The 24,134-nt window shown below is 40.4% G+C and overlaps 1 protein-coding gene across 1 annotated transcript; it reads right to left on the bottom strand.

Annotated features, from left to right (window-relative positions):
* Nucleotides 1-242: 242 nt before the first annotated feature.
* LRRC72 (leucine rich repeat containing 72) lies at nucleotides 243-23,649 on the bottom strand. The gene is made up of 8 exons (XM_015421579.1): nucleotides 23,632-23,649; nucleotides 23,019-23,092; nucleotides 15,636-15,705; nucleotides 13,594-13,675; nucleotides 7,594-7,707; nucleotides 4,870-4,959; nucleotides 2,106-2,270; nucleotides 243-610 (listed from the first exon to the last, which is right to left on the bottom strand). Exons 1-8 carry the CDS (start codon nucleotides 23,647-23,649, stop codon nucleotides 579-581), a joined length of 645 nt encoding a protein of 214 aa, XP_015277065.1. The 3' UTR covers nucleotides 243-578.
* Between the last annotated feature and the right edge of the window lie 485 nt (nucleotides 23,650-24,134).

Raw genomic sequence — 24,134 nt, 5'->3', positions numbered from 1 at the left:
CACCTTTAAGACTAACAACGTTTCATGAGCAGTGACTCACAAAAGCTCACAACCTAACACAAATTTTGAATCTTCAAGGTGCAAATGTAAAGCCCAATACAACATCATTATGTAATTTTATTCAAAACATTTATGCCACCTTTCCACACAGTTTAGGGTCCCCAAGGTGGTGAATAATCAATTTTTTTTAATTAAGCTTTAAAATATATAGCATGAAAACAACACATACACATGAAGGAGGGGCAGTGAGGAAAGTCCAGATGACACAGATCAGTCTTCACTCACTCACATAAGGGAGGGACAGCTGGATCTCCCTGGGGAGGGAATTCCATAGTTTTGGTGCCACAACTGAGAAGGTCTTTTCTTGGGTTGCTGCCCATCTAGCCTCTGACAGCTGGGGCATCCAAAGAAGGGCCCCTGAAGATGACTGCAGTCGCCTTGGTTTATACAGCAGTAGGTGGTCCTTGGGTGTGAACTTGCTGATATGTTTCTGATCTTTAAATATATTTTCTGAAATATTTCCTTGGGAAACTTGTATTAGATTTAACATACATTAATTAAAGAAAGGATCCAACTACTTACTTGACCAAGTGATTTCCAAATTCGCAACCTATAACAAGTGTAAAACAAGTTCTTAAAATCAGTATATAATTTAAGTCAAACGATTCATAATATTAAACCATAAAAACAAACCAGGATCACAGTATAAAAATCCCAAAACAATCATAATCACTGTGATTTATGGCTACTATGTTTTATTTTTAAAAAAAATACATATGTTCCTTTCATATTACATAGATGACAGAAAAATATAATAATGTGATCCTGTATCACAAATCTAGAAAGGTCCCATCCTTGTGATAGTGTAGGTTTGCTTCCTATGTAAATGTTGAGTTGTAAATAAGAGAGAGATAACTTCTGAGGAAGATCAACTACAAGACGGGCTTACATCTAGATGCTTGTCAACTTACTACAACTTGTTGCAGAAGCTGTTCTACAATATCACAAGAATGGGACTTTTCTAAATTTGTGACACAGGACCACATTATTTGTTATATTTTCGTCACCTTTGTAATATGTAAGGACCATATGCATTTTTATTAACTATAAAACATAGTTGCCATAAATCATAGTGATTGTTTTGGGATAATATTAAACCATAACAGCCCATTCTACATGTCAGTTACAAATAAAAGTTAAACACGTGATCTAAACCATTTCCTCAATGTGAAAATTATTTCTAATTTCTTCTGATCTACTCATATAATTCCATATGACTTTTCTTCTGGTAAAGCAAATGCTGTTTTTCAGATCAAGTCCTGTCAATTATGCATGACAAGAGAGAAGCATTGCACAGAGGTATTCATTTCTAAAGATTTGTGCATTAAGGTGAACCTTGGGTGGGTTCTCATAGTAGTCACTGGGGAACAACTGGAGGTGGGAACAAAAACCTCAGAACAATTTCTTCCCTCTTGGAATAAAAAAAAGAAAGCTATGTTTATATACCATATTTATAAATATTTTTCAAGGCTCTTAGGCTTGAATACCTAACTACTGAAAGTCCTGAAAACATGAGAATACTTAAATTTTAGTAAATGCCTTAAAAACTGTAACTTGTATCCAAAGTCCCTGAGGTGGCCACAAGGATTTTATAATGTGTGAATTGGTCCTTCAGTTCTTCAAAAGGTCCCTGTCAAGCCCAGAAGGTTCAAATATATGGCTTGGCAAGTTGGCATGGTACGGTCTCTGTCCTGAAAAAAGGGGGACAGATACACGCTGCACATAAGCTGAAAAAAACTTGATTTAAAACTGCTCTAAGACTGACAGTGGTGGAAAGTGCTGTTGGTGACCCCGCAGGGGTCTCCCATCCAAATAGTAACCGGGGTCAACCCTGTGTAGCTTCTGAGTTTGAGCTAGCCTGAGCCATCCAGATCAGGCCACTAACCTCGATCTAGAACCCCACAGCAACTTATTTAACAAAAACTCTCAACAGATCTGTTCAAAGTTGGGCAACTACAGAAGTCTATAAATTGAAGTCATTTAGTACAAGTAGGAGTAAGTAATGATTAGTCAGAGGTGTTATTTTCCTGGAGTACTGCAAATACCTGGAGGCAAGCGCAACACTTTGGTTAATGACCAGCTTTTATTAAATGGTGCCTTAGGCAACAGTGGTACATCTGTTCTCTTCCCAAATCCTATGGATTGGAGGACAAGGGTCTTTTTGTGGTTGTAAGTATTCAGAGCCAATGATCTTTCTTTAACGGTTATTTCTGTAAAATATAAATAGATGATGTTCTCTATAAGTTTAACCATCTGCTTATATAATGGAGAAAATCATTACTCAACACATATTTCTCAGCCTATCAACTGGAATAAGATATGGCACAGATCCATTGAGTCATAAAGAAGCTAGAAAATTGAGCTTAATAAAAATCAGATGTAAAAGTGTCACTTGTTACATATTCTATTACTAGATTAACAATCCAAAATTCAATAGCAGTTCACTAAGGCTGATGATTATGATTCCTGACAGATAAATTAAGATTTTTTTGTATATACTTGCTCAGTGCATTTTCACTGAAAGATAAATATGAGCAACTGGGTTAGAACAAGCAGCTGTAACAGACTCTCTTTAGATGTAGTATAGTCTTTTAATATAGGAATCAAGGAATCAATTAGCATGAACCTGTAATACTGATAAGTGGTGATAATATGTAAGCAAGTATGCATATTGTGCATCACAGTATGTCTTGGTGATATCTGTTTTGTAATGTTAAAAGACAGTTCCTATGAGAACTTTTGTACCACATGTCTGACTCTGTAGACTGAATGATTTACAGTCAAGAGCCTAATGGCTGCAGTGAAGGCTTGTAGCTGCAATTCAGAAAACTCCTTTCGAAGCACCCAGTGCCTCAGTTGTATTTTCCCAATCAGACCTGTGATATTTTTCTTTGAATAGCAGGCTTCCCATGCTACATTAAAAACCCCTTTTGAAACTCTTAAGTAGCCTACAATTGTGATATTGCTGGTCTGGTTACAAGGAAGGGATTTCCTATGTCAAAGAGCTTGTTTAAGGTATCTGTTACTTAAAAAAAAAAATTCCTTTCCATCCTCCGAGGAGCTCAAAGCAGCATAAATGAGTCTCCTATCTCCATTTTATCTTCACAAGAATTCTGTGAGGGAGACAGTGTGTGTGTGTGACTGGCCAAAGGGCACAAAGCAAACTTCATGGTAAGACAGGGGATTTCAATTTGGACTTCTCAAATCATAGTCTGACACTCTAACCACTAGACTACATGGGGTCTCTTCATTCAGGTGTAGTGAAAAGGCAGTATATAAATCTTATAAATAAATATGCTAGATGGCCTGCTTTGACAAGTTTCGCAACAGGGAATATAAGTGATGAAAATATTAAACAGAAGTGGATAAACATATGGAGCAGAGGTTCATCAGTGGCTATTAGCCACAAGGTATAGGTAGGAACTCTAGGTCTGGGGCAAGTGATGCTCTGTATTCTTGGTGACAACAGTGGGAGGGCTTCTAGTGTCCTGGCCCCACTGGTGGACCTCCTGAATGGCACCTGGTATTTTTGGCCACTGTGTGACAGAGTGTTGGACTGGATGGGCCATTGGCCCGATCCAACATTGGCTTCTCTTATGTTTATAAAAATCCTGCAATCCCTAAAACCCTACCCAGAATCCAACAAATTAAGCACTAATTTGCTCTCATTAATTTCAAGGGAGAGTTTATACAATATTAACTCCTTACCGTTGAGTTTAAAAGACTCAGAGGTGCTTAACATTCAGAAAATTGTACTTTTACTTGATTACTGGAATAAAATTTGTTTTCCTATCAATTAAAACTAAGAACTAAGGGGAAATAATCAATCAATCCAACAAATGGCTACTCCTTCAAAAGATCAAAAGACCTTTAAGATACATTGGGTTCTGGGCTACAGCCAAATTTACAAATAATAAAGCTTGCTGCTGCATCAAGCAGCAACTGGAAGCCCCAGGGCCAAATCCAGCCTCACCACAAATAACACTAGGCATCTCAATTTGCCAACAAGTAGTAGAAGAAAGTGGTGTCAGTAATGAAAGAAATCACAGATTTTAGGCACCTGGGGGGAGGTGCTGACCCACTATTCCTCACCTCCTGGAAAACTAGTTGAAAGACAAGGACTTCACAGGAACCTACTGCATCCACACATTGAGACCCCATTTTGATAAAACCAGCTAGAAAAGAGTAGTTTCTAGAAGAAGTGCTTCACTAAGTGTTGTATTTTTTAAAAGTCTGCTTTTTCTAGGTTTTCTCAAGATGGGAAAGTTAAATTTTTTTACCACTTTTAAACGAGTTACCAATTGTATTAAAAAGTCTGCTTTTTCCAGGTTTTCTCAAGATGGGAAAGTTATTTTTTTACCACTTTTAAAATGAGTTACCAAAAAAGATCAGTCTATGAAACATACATTTTAAAGAGAACTAAATTTTTGACTGATGTTTAAGAAAACTACTTTGAAATGAACTTCCATACCTGGACTAATTAAGTGCAATTATAACAGATAACTTATTTCAACTTGTGTAGTGTGTTTGTTGAGACTTGGACAATTTGAAAGCAATACCTGTTTAATTTGCAGATAGATTTTTAAAGTTGTCCAAATAACTATACGATAAATTAAATCTAGTAACAGACATGCTTATTTACAAAATTAATGAAATCAACTTCTGTTATTTACTGAATCTTTTAAAAATATACACACATTTTTCTTGCTTTACTGACTGTAACTCCAATAACTATTGTGCTTCCGTACAATCACAGGTATGTATGTAATTGATCTCTTTGTTCATGAAGAAAATAAAAGCAATTTATACCTTTTCTATCAAGCAATAGAACTGCATGAAGGTGGTATATTACATAAAGACGGTATCTGCAATCTTGTGACAGAGGGTTATTAAACAGATCTGCAGGAATTGAAACAAAGAAACCAATTGAGCAAAAACTCTGCAAAATAACAACAATCTGTATTTCAATAGATAGTATTTATTTATTTATTTATTGGAGAACTTCAATGATTTTTCTCTGTAAAACACCTTGCAAAACTGCTACAATATGTTCCTGCTCTGAATTATCAGGGGAAATACTACCTTACTACCTGGGTCAAAGTCCAGTTGTATAGATGCAATGGTTGTGGTGAAGTGAACTCGCTTCACTATTAACAATGACACAATGTAGATATGAATGAGTTCTTCCTTGTGATCAGTTGTATTCCTCACAATTTTTCCTCCACCTGTATTCAAAGCAGTCCTATTTTCAAACCCATTTCACTGCTTGAAGTTGTTCTATAAACCAATGAACTTTTGGCTATACAAAGAACCCTAGCCAATCCCAACCATCACATTTACTAGGTAAAGTTTCTAGACCACTGTCAAGGTCCATATAGAGCATGTTACAGTAGCCCAGCATGGATGTCGCCAAAGCAGGTATAACAATGGCCAGATCTTCTTTTCCCATTACGGCTATACATGGTGAAGCAGCCTAAGCTGGTAAAAGGCTTGTAATTGACCCATCCCAAAGCCTGAGAAGTTCCACTTTTTACATCCAGAGCTCTGCCTACAACCTGCTGGGTTGTTGCCATAACGCTTAAACCAAATTACATCACTTCCTTCTCTTTATGTTATCAAGACAAGTTTAATAAGACAGGACGTTCACTAAGTCAATGCTAAGTCACAGCACATTTAACACCTAACAGTTGAACCCACATTATTCTAGGAAAGACATTAGTGATCTGTTATAATAATAGCACTATGTACATATCAGTCTATAATGAGATGCTCCTGAAAAGTCATTCAGTACAGAGCATCTGCATTTATATCCAACTTTTAAAAAACAATTCCTTTTGTGAATTCTCTTGTTAAAAAGGTAAAGGTTTCCCTTGCACGAGAGCTAGTCAGATCTGACTCTAGGGGACAGTGCTCATCTCCATTTCCAAGCCAAAGAGCCAGCGCTGTCCAAAGACGTTTCCGTGGTCATGTGGCTGGCATGACTAAATGCTAAGGCGCACAGAACGCTTTTACCTTCCCACTGAAGCGGTACCTATTTGTCTACTTGCAATTTCTTGCTTTCGAACTGCTAGGTTGGCAAGAGCTGAGGCCAGAGACGAGAGCGCAGTCCATCACACGGCACTAAGATCTCGAACTGCTGAACTACAGACCTTCAGGTCTGCAGCTCAGCGTCTTAACATCTGAGCCACCGCGGCCCCAAATTCTCTTGTTAAATAACTACAAACAAGAAAATAATTGTAAATTAATTTCATTTTAAAGAACCACAAGATGGCAGTAGAAGAAAGATCACTGCTTTTACGGATCTGAAACAGCAAGTCCCGTCTTCTCTACAAATAGTGTTAAGGCTGAACGGTGCACACAGTCTCTAATTTCACACAGGAAGAGAAAAACTATAGTCCATTATTACTTGTAAAATAATAGCTGATTTACCATTTTATCAGGGAAGCTAGATTGCTCTTCTGTTTAAACACAAATTGGTGAAAGGTCAAATTCAACTAATGAAAGTGATACAAATATGACATGTTCAGCAGAGATATGCTGGTTTTGATTTTGTATTTTAATAGGTATTTTGTATTTAATTAACTGTAGTGGATTTTAGTGTTGCATGTTCTTTGGGTGTCTTCAGCAAAGAGATGACTCTGAAATATTAAAACCCAATACAACTGAATACAGTGTGAAGTTTACCTGCTGTGCAGCTAACCCCAATTAAACAGAATTTTTCCCCAACATCTCAAATAGTTATCCCTTTCCATACTCATTGGTTATGTCCATTCATCATGGTATGCTGCTAGTTTATGGATTTAACAAGGATAACTTGTCTTGACTTCATTACTGTATAATTTGTTTTCAGGACAATCACTATGAACTGCTAATGAGTCCTCTAATAGTCAAGGCATAAATAATCAGTGCTAAATTATTCAAAGCTGTATCTTGAAAAACAAGAAAGGGAATAGTTTGATTGGCACATTATACACTTGACTTGTTTTCAACTTGGCTCAGATTCAGATTCAAGTCACCTTTATACTTCTAGCCATCATTCAGCCTGTTGAATTTATATGTAGTTTGGATGATATTAAATGCCTCCATTAATTACTTTACTAAGGCATTAAATTAGTTCCTGCTTCTTAAAGTTCTGAAAGCCTGGTATGATCTATGAGTGCATTCTTTCAGAAGAGACGAAGAAAGATTGCTTACACTTTCACTTTCAATAGGTTAACAGTTTATAATCCTACTTCCCTGAAGGCAATTTCATACAGCAAAACTTAGTGGCGCCAGCAACTGTCTTGTTTATCTTAATATGAAATTTCAGAGTCTCAGGCATTTTCATTCACCCCTTGCTCTCTTCAGTATACTAAAAAATGTCTACACTAGTTAAAACATATATTGGTATGTTTAATTATAGAATCTACTTGCTCAGCAAAAGATTCCCCCCCCAAAAGGCTGAATTTTGACTCCTTCGTCTTAAAAATACTGGATTTCAAAAATGTATTACTGGGGCCTTATCATACATACAGTTTATAGAAAATAAGTTACTTAAAGTCTGTAGATTCATCATTCCTTTTAGCTCGTTCACAGTTGTTTCCAGGTTCTTCATCTGGTTGTTATGAAGCAGCAGGATCTGCAATGAATGTGCATGCCTGAGAGCACCTAAAATGATAACAATAATGGATCTATTGATGCATAACACAAAATATGCAGATAATATTAGGATCACAAATACAAATAAAGCAGTAGGAGCTGTAAGTAATAAAATCTAAACTGAAAACCACTGAGCTGTGATTTCCCGTTCTGTTAAACTTGAACAGTAATGCAATCAGATTAAAATGATTCATCTTAAAAAAAAAGAAAAAAGGCCCCCAGATATGGACAGCCTAACTGGCCCCAATCAGATCTAATCATGAGCACATAAAACCAACATCTGTAATAAGAACAAAAGAAATGGACCAGAGCCATTCAATAATCAGTTCCTATCCTATTAGTTTTAAGAACTGGAACTGCATTATTAGTCTACCCAATACTACTTAGTACCCCACGTCCTTTTGACATGACAACTCTCTTCCTTGCTTCATCTTCACCACTGATCTCATTCAAGCCACCACATCAGCTTCCTGAAGACTCATGTCTTCCAAGCCAAAACAGTCATTATTCCCTCCCACCCAAAAAATAAGGTGGGACCAGCTTTCCGTCTTATCTATGAGTAGAGGAAACGCTCTTGGTAAATTCAGTGTTCTGGTCTTACTAAGAGGACAGCATCCTAGATGGATGTAATGTCCAAAAGCTGTATGTAGTGGGACTGACTACCATCAATGATCCATTCCATAACTTGATACAGAATTCTGTTGCCAAGGTGAGTATCAGCTGAGACAGTAGCAACTATTTTGGAATGCTTTACGAAAGACAGAAGTAGATGCCCATGTTGCCACCTTGCAGACATCTTCCACTGAGGCATTTCTGTTAACAGCTGGAAACACAGCAGTATTTCTAATGGAATGAGCAGTTAATCCCATCAGATACATGATTACCTTGATGCATTCACATACTGAGCAAATTTTTGGAGAACCTCTTGCCCATGATAGTCATGTGGGGGACACTATAAACACAGAACCTTACTTCTTAAAAAGTATCAGACTTTCAGATATAAATATGTAATGTTCTATGCAGATCAGAAAGTGCCAGGCCTTCTTCTTCAGGTATTATTGCTAAGGGCAAATGGAAAAGAGATTTTGTGTCCTGTGAAAGCCAGTGTCACTCTTGGAATAAATATGGGATTTGTTTTTTAGGATAACCTTGGTCAAGGCTTGGTCAAATGCATAGAAACGCCAGCTCAGATGCCCTCCTCACTGAAGTTACTGCCACCAAGTAGAGGACCTTCAAGGTCAGCATCTATAACAGAACTTCTCCAAAAGGTTCAGATGGAGGCTGGGTTAATGTCTGCAGTACTACATATAGTTTTCATGAGGGGAGATGGTGAATTACTGGAGGTTTCAGTAGTGATATACCTCACAGAAACACTTGAGGTGTGGATGTCTAGTAATGGCTATGCCCTTTACTGGTGGCATAATTGTCACTAACATGGCCATCTGTCTATAACTTTTTTACTAATTTCAAGAAGGTAAGGACATGAAGAAAGACGCATTCATGTTTGACACAAGTTTGATCTTCCACCATCTCACAAATATTTTCCATAAGGCATCAAATTTGTATTCTAGATCATCTCTGTGATCACTTTCCCAGTTAAGGCATATGTCAGAGGGTTTCACTTTCATTTACTACATAGTTAATCCCAGCCATCCTAAATCTGGATTACAGTTTGGGCCTTGGTTGAAGAGATTCATAGGTATGAGCCAGTGCCTGTACCAGAAGTTCCACTAGTTGGGAAAACCATGGCCTCCTTCTCCAGTGAAGCTGCACACAAATGAGGTCTCCTTGTCCCCAATTCAATTTCCTTATCATGAGTGGGATCAGAGAAAAAGCATACAGCAGCTGTCTAATATGCTGGATAACTTGGGACAGGCAGGTAGGCTTCTGTCAAGGCTACTGATGCCATGAAATCTCCACATTAATGGGATACCATAACAGATTTCAAGGCTTCCATTCTGAATTTCCAGTACCTTGCATACTGCTTGATATGTCTAAGTCCAAGTATTGGGTCCCTCTTTTTTTGAGGGACTATAAAGTATATTGAATATATGCTGGAGAATCTTTCTTGCAAGGATCCTGGCTCTATCACCTGGATGGCAAGCAGGTTTTCAATGGTATCCACTACATGCTCTCTTTTATTCAGGTGAGATATCCCAGGGGATGTAATGAACCTGTTGTAAGAAACTAGATAATCTATTGAGTACTCTCTGATTACTGTGTCCCTCATTCAATGGTCTAATGATGGACCTCTGGCATCAGTTACACTGTGGTCAATAACTTCTCCCATAATTACTTGTGTAAAAATTCCCTGATGTTTGAAGATGGGAAGATGGTCTGAAAGAAGCAGCAGTTTGGAGCAGGCAGTCCTCCTAAAATGGTTCTGAAACCAGGAAAATATCAACTGGGAACAAGGAAATAAAAGGCTGTGATCAAGGTTGGTGATTCTCTCCCAGCGCAAGATAGAATTAGTCTTATTCTTGTGCTTAGTTTCTAGCAGGATGTTGTTTAGAGCATCTTTCTAGACTCACCCCACCCCCAAAGGCAGATATTACCAGATTCTTTAGATGCAAAATCATCTGCTCACCTTTTCAATCACATGTTGCAGCATACAATAATCACCGAGACAATTGCCGAGGCAGAGAACATCATGGAGTCCAAGCTGCCAACAGGCATAAATACAGATGCTTGTTTCACCATTTGAATATATTTCCCACATTATCTATTCACTGTTACAATGCTCTTTAACAACCTGAATTTCACAAGCAGGAGAAGGCTCTGTGGATGCTGTGCAGAGCAAGTTTGCTCTTGCAGTATGCTGCATTCTTCAGTGAACCTGTTTTGTCATTTGAACAACAGCTCTGAATACTAGCACCATAGCTGGTACATACTGTACTAATTGAATTTTCATTATATTGGAAGCTCTGTTGGGACAATGATACTTCTTGGCATGTCCAGCACCAAACTGTCCAACATAAAATTTGCGGACTAGCAGAACACATCACTTCCCTTTCATCTCTTCCTCAAAGAATTTCAGAAAGGAGAATATATGCATGGGATTCTTTGGGGGGGGACCTTTGCCCCCACTCCCCTCGGTCCTTCTGGGCTTCCCCCTGCATCTGGATTATCAGAGAGCCAAAGGCACATTGCCTTAATAATCAGAGGTGATCTTGAGGGAAAAGGTGTCTAGCTTAATGCTCTTAAATTGGTGTCTAATTCTCATTATAGTTCTTCCTGATCTAAGAGATACCCTGAATTTTCTGACTCAATGATCTTGTCTGATTTGAATGCTATTCCCAGGGAAAAGTGGGCTTAAAGTAGTTTAAAGATCTCTCCTATATAATAATTCTAGTTTTGAGTGGCAAGATTCGATGCGCTCCCGAATCAGTTGGCTGGCTGATCTGTCACGCAGATGGTCTGCCAATCCCCTGGCTGCACTGGCTGGCTGTGTTGGCTGAGTCCCATCCACAGAAGCAGCAGCCAGCATCTTGACCTCAATGTGGTGGGAGTCAATGGACAGGACCGATGGTCCAGCGGGTGGAGGGTCAGGAGGCTGACTGGCAGAAAGGGGGGGAGGCAGAGCACAATGGCAGAAAACTAGGACCAAGGGGAATACAAAGCCAAGAAAAATGGACCCGGAGTAGAGTTAAAAGGACAAAAAACATGCTGGACGAGGCTGCAATCCTATGCAGACTTCCTCGGCAGCCACTCACTACCACTTCCTTGAAAGTAAATGACGCCAGGACCCCGCTGTTCAGTCATCCTGCCAAGGACATGGAGCTCTCCCCCCCACCCTCACCATGAAAGGAACTGCCATTCCAAGCGCCAGGCAGACAAGTGGGGCCGTCGCCACGTCCTCATACACAAACGAGCTCCTCCTCCAGGGAGAGGGGTTCGGGGAACGTCCTAGCATGGGGTGGCTCTGCCTTCTCTTGCAGAGGAGGAAGTACTCGAGAGCTGCTTCCTGCTCACATTGACGACACCAGTGCTTGCCATGGAGGGGTCCTTCGAGGACAGCCCTTGCCTGGCCACCCCCCTCAGCCCATGCCAGCCTCCCCTCATGAGCAACGGGTAAGCCCACAGGCCCCATTGTCCCACCTAAGCGCCCACCCTTCTCCCGCTTCAGCGTCAAGGCCCTGTGGCCACCCAGCCAGCTTCCCCCGTCCGCTCGGCCCTGGCCTCCACTTCCCACCCCACCTTCACTTCCCCCGCACCGTAAGGCTACCTGCTCCAGCCAGGCAACGGAGAGGTGTCTCAGTGCCGTACTGGCTGCCTCACACCACCACCAACTTAACAGCAGCCCCCCAAGCCTCAGCCCCAGCCAACTTGCACCAGAACTCACCACCAGGTACAATGGTGAGGAGGCTGACGCCAGCTGGGTGCAAGTGGCCGGCCAGCTGCAGAGCGGCCAGCGCCATGGAGAAGGCCAGCCAAGGTGGGAAAAGACATGGGACTTAGAGAACACACAACAAGCCTTTTATTGCCCCCAGAATGTCCACTTTGGAGCCTACCCAACTGAAGAAACTACTCCATGGACCACTGTCTGCTGTGTTTTCTGGCCGACATGGTGTGGCCTTGGACACTAGGTATTTCTGGACATATGGTTTCTGAGCATTTACTTCCACATTTGTACCTTTCTATGCATTTGTTACACATCACAACTTTCTAGGCTTTACTGCTAGTATTTAAATAAATGGGGGGAAAGACCCATCAGTCTGAGTGATCTTCTAGCACCAGTGATAGCTGTGAAAGGCCTAGCTGATTTCCTGGACACTTTGGTAAGCCTTCTTGGTTGGACTCTGGTTAATGTCTGCTACCTGAGTGGCGTAAGTTTCCTAATTGGGTCTTGGTGAACAAAAGGCTGTACAGGCTCTCTGTGGCTCTTAAGCTGATTATCTTGCCAGAGCAAAGAGAAGAGGATGGAGACTGTTCTGGTTCAGCGTTCTCCCTCAGTTTGGTTCCAGGGGAATGTGATTGGCCACTTTCCAGGCAATAAAGTGGTGTAGTCATTCCTCTATGGCCCAAGACACATCTAAGAACGTTTCTGTTTTGAATGGTGAATGGGGGATTTGAGATGTTCACAGCCATAAAGAAACTCAGCCTATTCTGCTGAATTGTCATCATTTGCTAAACAGGACAGGCTGCTGCCTGTCCACTCCACTGCTGAGGAGCACTGATGATTGCATGGCACAAAGCCTTGTTTCTGCCTTGGAGTCTGAACTGAGTTAATCAGTATATGGCTCCACTCTGAAGCTTTGTCACTCCTTGCCAATCAGTCACTTCAAGGTACAGGACTCCCCTGCATCTAGGCACTCATCTAAGGCCCCTTCAGAAGAATGGCATTCTGACATCATCTAGGCTGAGTAAGAAAAAATTTTAATAGCCACAGGTAAGATAGAAAAGTGGCGACAGAAGAATGAGAAAGGAAGACCATAAAGAAGCTGAAAGAAAGAACTGAAAAGATCCTAGCATGGGCAAGCTTCAAATACAGAAATCTCCTAGATCTTCAAGTTCCTGACCAAGGGAGCAAGCAAAAAGGAGGAGGAGGAGGGAGCCTCCCAACAGTAAACACTGGAACCTGGAAATTATTCCCATCTTCCAGAACCCACCCAAGCAACTGTCCATCCATCAAGGATGCCTCCTCACAGAGAGAGGGGTTAATTCACAGAGAATCCATCTTGTCACAGGTATTTTATGGTACTAAATCATGCTCAAAAAACCACAGCAACCTTAGACTATATTTCTTTTGCTTTAGAGCGCTATATTCACACTATATTAGCAAAAGCAAAATACATTTTAGTTCTCTCAACAGTCTTTCAAGCATTTCAAATATATTTGAATTCACAGAAATCACAACCTATTTGTTGTTTTAAAAAAACAAAGTTAACAGAATACCTGCTATATTTCTGATTTCATTGTTGTTGAGGTACAGTTCTCTCAAGCAACAGTTATGCTTCAAAAAAGTTAATTTCTCAATCTAAATGTGAAAATCAGAACAATAGGGTTATGCTTTTGTATTAGTGAGAGTTAAAACTGAATAGATTGACTCTGAACCATCATTCAAAGGTTCCTGAGAAATTTCCAAAAAACCAGAAATATCAAATGACACAGCAAATAAATGTACAATATGAAAACATGCAGTTTTTCACACACTAAGCACCAACCTACAAGACACTGATGACTTCAGACAATTTCCATGCTGGCTAAAATGTCTTCAGAAACCATCTTTAAACTAAGGTGAATCGCACATCAGGGCTGCCAACTAGGGGGAGGGACAAGATCAGGGGAGGGGAGGCCAAGTCATCTGGAGGGCCTCTGAAGCCAGAACCATGCTGTACACTAAAGAGCTCTCCACCCTTCTGCAAAGTTTACAAGGGTCCTTTCCACATTTGCCTGCCACTCCGGATTTTCTCAGTGTTCAAGTTGAGGCAATTAAAGGCCGATTCTGCATTGGCTTCTCCCTCCATTGTTTTACCAAACCCACGTTGGAACAGAAATTCCTCTCCGCATTGCATGCTGCTTTCACTTTCTTTGATCATTGAATTTTACGGTAACCTCTACACTGCATGCTGCTTTCAATTTCTTTGATCATCAGGTTTCATGGTACCTTTTGCATAGATTAATGGCCATTCAGGGGTGACTTCACAATCAGTATGGCTTGCCCTGGGGTATCTGAATGTGGTTTTGAGCTGTACCTTTTCCTCAATGTTGAGAAAATGTGGAGTGAATGCCAGATGCCGAATCACCCTAAGTCCCCAGCAAAACAGCATCCAAATAAACCCGGGCAACAGGAGGCTGAAACTGGGCTGACCACTGAAGGGAGGTAATGTATTGAAAGTAGGGGGGGGGGGGACAGGCCCTGGAATAAAAAGAAGGTTGAACTCAATTTCAGTGCAGAATGGGGGGAAAAAACCTATATTAAAAAGAAGGTTGAGTTCGATTTTAGTGCAGAATCACTTGGAGGACACCACAGTGAACATGGATTAAAAGGAGAGTGCAGAAAGGGCCTAGGAGGCTGAGGGAACCTTTCACTTCTTAGATCCTGCTAAACCCATCAGCCAAGCCAGCATTGGAGAAGGCAAGACCAGCGAGGACAAGTTACAGCCAATGCAGGATGCAGCCTTGTAACAATCTCCTGCAGTCTATAGTTTCCTTTTTCCTTTAGTTCCACCCAGCCAGCTCCTGACCAGACAGATTGTAAAAAAGGGCAGCCCTGTTAGTGTGCAGTAGCAAAACTTGGAAAAAACACCTTTTTTGTCTTTTCCCACGCACCTCCTTCGTTTTGCTACCTTCCCTTCAAGATTTGCCATTGGTCCATTCCCATTTCTAAGTTTTCTCCCCCCGCCAGCTTACTTTTCAGTCTCAACTATTCCTTATCTATCCCAGTTGGCAACTTCAAAAGTATTTAATAGTAGTATAGCAGCAAACCTTTGTTAGTATGATTAACTGAAGGGGAAGTTAAGATTTCCCCAGAATCTGTCAAAGTAGTAACAGAATACTTCCCCCCCCACAACACACACACCCTTTACATGAATGATAATAAATATTAATCTGCCTCAGTGGTAACAAATGAGGACCAGAAGTTAGAATTTACTTATTTACTTTATATACACTTTTTCTTCCCCAGTGGGGACCCAAAACACCTCACCATAATTCTCCCTTTCTCCATTTTATCCTCACAACAACCCTGTGAGGTATTCGTAGAAATACAAAGCATAAAGAAAACAATGCAGTCAAAATTCTTTTAAATGTCATACATTCCACTGGATGAGTTGAGAATGTGTTTTATTCTTTCCCCTTGAAATCAGTAAGGTTTAAGTGCTGAATATAGCAAAGCCTGTGATTTTATAAAGTGCATTACTTTAACTGCCAAAATATATTATAATTAATTTTATATTATATAAATATATTGAAATTATATTTATAATTTTTATTACCTTATTATTATTTAGCCACAAATACATTAGTATCCGGAACTGTGATAAATCAGGAACTTCCTTTAATCCTCTGGAAGAAAAGTAATATAACTTCAATATTTAATTTCCAATTAAATGTTATACTGTAAAAACTCATATACAAGCTCTGCAGAGGATATGCAACTACATTAGTATGTGGGAGGCATTTTTTGTGACTAAATGTGCTTATGTAGCACTGGGAATATTACATTTGTCAAGACAACATATTTATTGTTTATTTACTTAGATTATTTATATCCTGACTCTCAGTAGTCACAAAAAGGCAATTACCAGTATTTTAAAAAGTGACACAAGAAAGCGATAGCCAACATAGACCCTAATGCTAACAATCTTTAACTATAATCCCACTAAAATTAACCCTCTTCAACTATGTACCGCCTTGCATTTAAGATTGTGAATTTATTAATTTGTCTGTTATCAACACTGTTAGCCTTGGAATATCCATATATTTGGAAGTTTCCATATATAAACTCATCCATTACACAAGCTATCCTTATATTCATTCCTTTCCCACAAATGTCTCTTATATCAAAAAATTAATATGACTGCACAACTATTTTTACAATCTCCAGATATGATAGCCACTGCACAGCATCACAGCTCTTTGACTGAAATAAACACTTTCCTGGCAATAAGCCACAGTAAATAAAATGGGACTTACTTCTGAGTAGAGCTTCTTACGGTTGCTCCCTGAATGATTCTCTGAGCACATCAAACAGATAAAAGGCTGCAAATAATTTTGGAGGAGGAGAGCACTTGCAAATGCATTGCCTCCCATTAACCATAGACTTAGAAGAACTGGAGACAACAGTAAGGAGTATGGCAGGCTAAGCAGGGGTGAAAACTAGTCAGAGAGTCAAAAATACTGATTTTACTGACCAAAATTCCAAAAAAACTGACCAAATACTGACAAAAAACTGACAAATTACTGAACAATTTAATGTCAGCCTACTGATAAGCTAGCGTTTTAAATGTAAAACTAGGGCTCCATTAAAAATGATTATTATCTGGCCTCCACCATCCCCATAGCCAGCCCCATAGTTAGATGTGACCAAGATAAAAGGATTGCACACTTTTTAATTGAATTTTTTAATGAAGGACAACAATTTTTTTATACAGGACAACGTTTTCATTATTGTACAAAATTTAAGGCAAAAAAGATTCCCTTTAAAAATAATCACATACTGCAGATAATAAAGCAGTAAAGGTAAAGGTAAAGGTTCCCTTGCTCGAAAGCCAGTCGAGTCCGACTCTAGGGTTGTGGTGCTCATCTCCGTTTCAAAGCCGAAGAGCCAGCGCTGTCCGAAGACGTTTCTGTGGTCACGTGGCCGGCATGACTAAACACCAAGGTGCACGGAATGCTGTTACCTTCCCACCAAAGTGGTACCTATTTATCTACTTGCAATTTCTTGCTTTCGAACTGCTAGGTTGGCAGGAGCTGGAACTAGAGACGGGAGCTCACTCCGTCATGCGGCAACTCGGGTCTCGAACTGCTAAACTACTGACCTTCCACAGCCTGCAGTTCAGCGTCTTAACCACTTGAACCACCGCAGCTCCTTAATAAAACAGTAAAAACATATTAAAAACCAAACATAAAGTATAATTATGACAAAACATAATTACTGTAAGGTAAGACTTGTCTTGTTTTTACTTTATCTTTCGTTTTTTGATGAAAAAGAAAATGGGTCTGAGCTCTGCCATCCCTAGTGGAGGCCATGTCGGGCTGGGCACTGGAACACCGTAGACTGATTGGCATCTGGATCAGGGCGGATTGGCAGTGATGTTGCTGTTGGACCTGTCAGTGGCGTTTGACACAGTTGACCATCAGTTCCTGATCAGTTACTGATCCACTGCCTCGCCGACACTGGAGTCCAGGGGCCTGCCTTGCAATGGCTGGCTTCCTTCCTTCAGGGTCGGGGACAAAGGGTGGCACTAGGGGAGAAGCTATTCCAAAGGCACCCACTGATTTGTGGAACGCCCCAAGGGTCAGTGCTGACCCCAATGTTATTTAACATCTACATGCACCCCCTTGCCCAGATTGCCTGGAGGCATGGGCTGGGATGTCACCACTATGCGGATGCCACCCAACTCTATCTGTTGTTGGGCAGCCAGTCTGACTCTACACTGGAAGATCTGGACCGGGTGTTTCAAGCTGTGGCTGGTTGGCTCAGACTGAGCAAACTGAAACTGAATCCGATGAAGACATAGGCCCTTGAGCCGGGGCAGCCCAAGGGTAGGATCCTACTTCTGACCTTCGATGAGGTGCCATTAGTGCCAGCGCCAGAGGTTAGGAGCTTGGGAGTGCTCCTGGATGTCTCACTAACTATGGAGGCCCAAGTAGCAGCCACTGCCAAATCAGCCTTTTACCACCTCTGGCTGATTAGGCAATTGGTTCCCTTCCTCTAATGCAACGACTTGGAGACAGTGATCCATGCGATGCTCACCTCGAGACTGGACTACGGTACTCTACATGGGGCTGCCCTTGATCCAAATCCAGAAGCTACAGCTAGCGCAAAATGCTGCAGCCAGGCACATCCAGCCTGTTCTAAAAGCACTGCACTGGCTGCTGATAGCATACCAAATTTGCTTCAAGGTGCTGGACCTTACCTTTAAAGCCCATACCTGAGGGAACGCCTTTCCCCACACGTTCCCCAGAGAGCACTGCGCTCAGGGTCACAAAATCGATTGGCCTCCCAGGTCCTAAAGATGCCAGGCTGGCCACGACCAGGGCCTTCTCAGTGGTGGCTCTGTACTGGTGGAATGAGCTCCCAGAAGAGATCAGGGACCTTGGGACCTTTACAGTTCCGCAGGGCCTGCAAGATGGAGCTCTTCCACAAGGCCTTTGACTAAGGAGCCGCACCAAATAACATCAAATAACTGAGAAGTGACAGTGCCCTGGTCTTTGGCTTACCACCAACAGCCTGTGCTGGTTTAATCTCTTTGTAAACCCCCCTGAGCCCGCCCCGGGGGGGGGGGGGGGATGGGGTATAAATCGAATAAATAAACAAACAAACAAATAAAGTTATTCACAAACTCTTTTGTTTCTCAACAGTTTTCTGCACTGCATCCACAAACATTTTGTTTCCCTTGTCCTCTTCTTCCACTGCTTTCTCAACTCCTTCTAGCATGAGCTGTGCCATGTTGAATCCCACAATATCTATCACATCTATTTTCATTGTCTCATGTTTAAGAGGTTAATTATGTTTCTATACTTTGTGGAAGATTTCACCAAATCACTTTTACTCTTAGGAAAATGGAAAAACACAAACTGCATTCACAAAAATCAAAGAAATACTGACTTTACTGACCAATTTTTTTAAAAAAACTGACAAATTACTGACCAAGATGAAAAAACTGACTTTTACTGGTTTTACTGACCATTTTCCACCCCTGGCTAAGGAACAGCAGCACCTTACTGGCTGCATTTTCTTGGCTGCAGTAGGCTTAGATTGCTATATTATATAGGTACCTATGTGTTTCTTCCTGCAGGCTAAATAACACCTCAGACATCAGTAAAATGACAAACAAGGAAAGGGTTAACTCACGTCTTCCCTCTCCCCCAATACTATGGCCCTGCTTCAAACATATACCCCACAACTGCAACATCATATCTAGCTTGCCCTTCTGGTGTGTCTGGAAACACAGGAACACTGCCAGCTCTGAACACTGCACAGTACTACTTAAGATTCTCACTGGTTGTCTCTTCCCACCTGCTTTGACCCTAGCATGATCACAAACTGGAAACTAACAAGTAAACCTCCTTTCCCTTGCCTATCTCACCACTGTCTTCTATTTGTTCTGCTGCCAGGCCTGAAGAGACTTAAAATGGTAATGGAAACCAAGTGAGGTTGGTTTCATTCATCTAGAAAAACTAGCCTGGCTACTCTACCAGTTGAATTTAAGTTTCAAGCTAATCAGTTCAGTTTTGGCCATGGTACCTCAATAACTGAAGCATGCTTTAAAGCAGAGGTGTCAAACTCATTTGTTACGAGAGCCAGATCTGACATAAATGTCTTTGTCAGGCCAGGTACCAGAGATATAAGCTGTATAAAGGACAGCAGCTGGTAAGCTCTGAGCTGGTGTATCCTCACTGCAAGACCTCATGGACTGGGAGAGGGGTGCAAAGAAAAATCCACATGGGCGGATTGGAGAGCCAGTGATGCAGCACTTGGCAGACAATCCCACACTGTTTGACTGATGCAGACAAGGTTGTTCCGCCATGCTGAAGCCACTCCCCCCAAGCAGTCTTCTGTTTCCTCCCTTACAGTAGTTGCTCATGGGCCACATAAGAGTCTTGGACGGGCCGCTTATGTTTGATACCCTGCTTTAAACTTTATATGACCAGGCTCCACACCTGTTGCTTCTATGGGGCCTCAATCTGCAACTTATTCAGCAACAAATTATGGTTAGGACATATTGGACACCATGGCACCTTTTTAGTAAAGGAATAAAGTGCCTAAATGCTGGCATTATAACTCACACATCATGTCTCTTAAACATATGCTTTGGGCCTGTCCAGTTATTTGGTCTTTTGGAGAGGAAGTAATTATTCACATCAATTCTATATTAGAATAGTTATTGATTTTTGAGAATGCTTTGTATTTTTAAACTTTTTGCCGATCTCCTAGAGACTAATGGATGGACAACAAAAATGGACCTCCCCCCCCCCATGTCCTTACTTTTGCAAAAGACTTAATATTACAAAACTGGAAAGATAAATGCCCACCTCCAGTAAGCCAACAGATTGAGGACTTTACAAGCTTATAATTATTTGAATGTTTTGCAAATAGATGACAATTGCGCATGGAATTTGGAAGCCTTTTACAGATGCTTATCTGTTGACTTGCCACCATTGTTGTTAACCTTTTGTTATTTTTTTATTTCCTTCTGTTTAGAGGTTTGATTTATAATAAAAACCTTAATAATTAAAAAATAACCAGGCCCTACAAACTTGGACAAAATACTCATCTTTTTGTCTAATTTTTTAAATATTTAAAAGCTTCACAGACTGCAAAAATAAGGCATCTCATTACTGACTTTCTAGCGCACTGTCTCTAGTACTTTGTCTCTCCCTTCTAAAAGTATAAACTTCATTTTAATTGGCTTCATTCTTCCTGTATCTCCAGGCTTACTCTGTTCCTTTTGATGATCATATTGCAATCCTCAAACCACCTTAGTCTTGAGCTATTCCAGTGAAATCAATGGAATAGAACTTGAGAAACTCATCTAAGGATTGTACCCAAAGGCATATAATTTGCTCCAAGTAGAGCTTAATTCCAATAATATTTTTAAAAGCCTGCCCCTTTATGAAAAGATTTCTAGTCTTTGCACGTCCTTTACAAACTGAGCTTTTTAGGCCTCCAGCAGTCCCTTCCTGCTAACTGCTAATCAATTTCCTGAAGATGACAGCTCTCTGAAGCACACTTTCCTATGCTCCTTTAACAGTACTACAAACTTTAATGCACAGACTTTAGCAGAGTAACATTTTATTCCAGTCAGCAGAACATCAGGTCATACTATAACACAAAGTAATACATCTTTGAGACCAATCTAGGGTTGCCAACAGGCCTGAAGAGAAATGTCCTGTCCCTTTAACAGAGGATTAATGTATCGAAATGGGCAGCTGAAGCTTTTTGTCACATAGAGGTAAATAATATCACTTGGTAAATAACACCCCACTAAGCCTCTATTGAAGGGACTTTTTTCTCACAGCAGTTGGCAATCCTAGACTGATCAACTGCGACGCCAAAATGCACTCCGTTCTGTCACCAGCATTTTCATGAAGACCAATAGATACTTAATTACAGTGCCTAATGGAGCAACATTAAATCTAATGTATATGGGCCATCAACCAGAAGTGAAACTGTAAAGGTGCTTTCAACTGATATGTCAAAGGATTCATTCAGTGACAACTGAGCTCTAACCTCTGGGAAGTGTTTGGTCTAAGCCACCAATCTAATCAGGTCAGCTAGGGGTTGGCAACCAGTATTTCCAAGGCCAAATCTGGCATATGGCAGCCAATTTTCCTCTACACTTGCCAAAGTTAGGCAGTACAAACGAGGAGGCAAGACAGAGAAAAGCTTACAGGGTGATCCTACCCAATGGTATGCATCAGTGAGTCCTTATGTGCACAGATCTGTGTAGGACTGGGCTGTTCTTGGTAACCACAATAGGGTTGCCAGGTCTGAATGCTGTGCTGGTGGGGGGTGGAAGGGAACCTTCTGGGAGTGGGGGCGGAGCGCTGCCATGTGCTGATATCACATGGAAGTGATGTCAGCACATTGGGGACATCGCACGGCAATGCTCTTGTTTTTAGACAAAACTCTATGGTAAAATCAGCCTCAAATCATAGAGTTTTGGCCAAATCATAGAGTTTTGGCCAAAAACAAGAGTGTCACTGTGAAATGGTGTTTGCCCCCGCTGTCCAGCTGGGGAAGGGCAACCATAAATCACAAACAAGATAAATTGGGACCTTGCCTGGCACCTCCTACAGGACGGGGGTGGGTAGAAGAAAGGACTTGCTGGCCAGTTTAAGAATGCAATGAAAGGAAACTTAAGAACCTACTCCACTTCTCAAAATGACTCAGCCACAAAATTAGTTGCATGTGATGTTCTCCATCTTTCTACCATCTTTCTGCCATCCTGGTAAAACCACAGACAATGGGTTCAATATTTTCACTGCTTCCAGGCTACGTTAAAACAAAGTAAGGGCATACAGCACTGTTGTTAAGCAATATATCATGTCTGATTTTACCCTCACTTTTCAGAACCAAGAATGTAAAAAGGGAGACTGTCAGTGCTATCCAAAACAGAGTTATGCTCTTGTAAGGCAATGATTTCTATGGATTTAGAAGGGTGAAACTCTGTGTAGGGTGGTGGGGGGGGGAGATCCTAATAATGTGATGGCATGGGGGGGACTTATGGGTCAGTTTAAGAACATGGAGAAAAGGAGCTTAAGAACCTACTGCACACCCTTCTCAAGATGACCCAGCTTCAAAATTAGTTGCATGCAATGTTCTATATGCAGCAGTTGCTATATAATTTGACACTGTATGAACTAATTTGCTAGGTAGGATGATTTTATATTACAATATTTTGAACAATTTTTATATTAGGACTTTGCTGAGTCTTAAGAACTGTGCTAAATTCATAAAATGAAAAATGAATGTGAGACTTCTAATAACTTGAAGCAAAAGAGTATTCTGGTTTCCAGAACGGTAAAAATGAATCTGTTGTTCATGACTGAATGAGTCTTCTCAGTTGACTCATTCTAAAAGTGTTACTTCAGGCTTTGTGATATGGATCTTTCAAACAATCTTCCCTTGTAGCAGCAAAATGAATTACCTTTCTCCCAGATACAACTCTGTGACATCATTATCTTTCTTAAAGCCACATATCTTCAACTGATTTTTTAAAACCTGAAAAATAGATCGACAGACAATTATACCTATAATCAAACAAATTATATTATTATATATAGAAATAGATAGTGAAAACACGGGATTTGTTTCTTAGTGTTTCTAAATATATCTACAGCTATTACATTCATTTAACTTCGGTACATACATGAGTACATTTTTGTGGGAAAGACAAACACTCAATGTCCTCAGGCAGAACAGGCTCCCAGAAGATGGGGAAAGAAACCAAGATATGAGAATTGCTCATCTAGCTCTCAGCTATTAATTCTTTGCTTCGATGATTGGCCAGCCTAAAGGGGTAAGATTTTGAAAAAGCTTCACTCCTACATGTCACATATTCAAACTTTTGTCTGTAATCATATGGCTACAAATATTCTAGTCTTTTCAAGTTAATGAATCAACTACTGGTGTTTGAACATGCGTTTACATTGGCACAATTTTACTGTGGAGTCACCAAAGACTAACTCATAACCCCTAAGTGTGAAGCCGGAACTTTTCTGTCTAAACTTCTGACAGCAAAGTATAACTGTCCAACTTACCTCATGATTCTTTGTCATTATGAACTACTCAGACATTTTTCATAAACATATTTGAATCTGAGCTGTCAAAACCCAGAGAATATTCAGATAAAATTGTATTTGTAGTCAGGATAAAACTATCTGTGGTAAGTTTAGGATGAAGGGATCTCTTTTAGTGATCTTATCACTTTCACTGAAGGACAATCCACTATTATTTTCATTTTTTAAAAAGCTGTTCTCTTTCCTCATAGTCTCACTTACACATACGTCCTTTCAACATCTGGCAGAACCAATAAAGACATAAGACATAGTTCCTTAAACTAAGTTCTAGAATGTTTGCTTCACAGTTTCTCTTTCTGTAAAACCAACAGAATGAATTCCTAAGATAGTTTAGCACTCTTGGGATGAGGACTATGTTATAAAATGTTACTGGATGTTTTACAATCATACCATAATTACAATTCTATTGTTAAGCTTACCTAACTTAATTCAATATAGAATCAAGCTGCTTGTTCAGTAGGCTC

Source organism: Gekko japonicus, unplaced genomic scaffold (genome assembly GCF_001447785.1).
Source record: "Gekko japonicus isolate JY-2015 unplaced genomic scaffold, Gekko_japonicus_V1.1 scaffold1585, whole genome shotgun sequence".
NCBI classification, from domain to species: Eukaryota; Metazoa; Chordata; class Lepidosauria; order Squamata; family Gekkonidae; genus Gekko; species Gekko japonicus.
Note: the sequence above shows the minus strand (reverse complement) of the source record. Positions and strands in the feature narration are given on the sequence as shown.

Excerpts from the sequence above, each read along its gene's own strand:
- LRRC72 (XM_015421579.1), bottom strand. Across the intron at positions 15,706-23,018 it reads GAGTTGTATCTGGGAGAAAG|AGGATTAAAGGAAGTTCCTG; the intron begins GTAATTCATTTT and ends CTTTTCTTCCAG. Across the intron at positions 4,960-7,593 it reads GATGAATCTACAGACTTTAA|ATCTGTTTAATAACCCTCTG; the intron begins GTAACTTATTTT and ends CAATTCCTGCAG.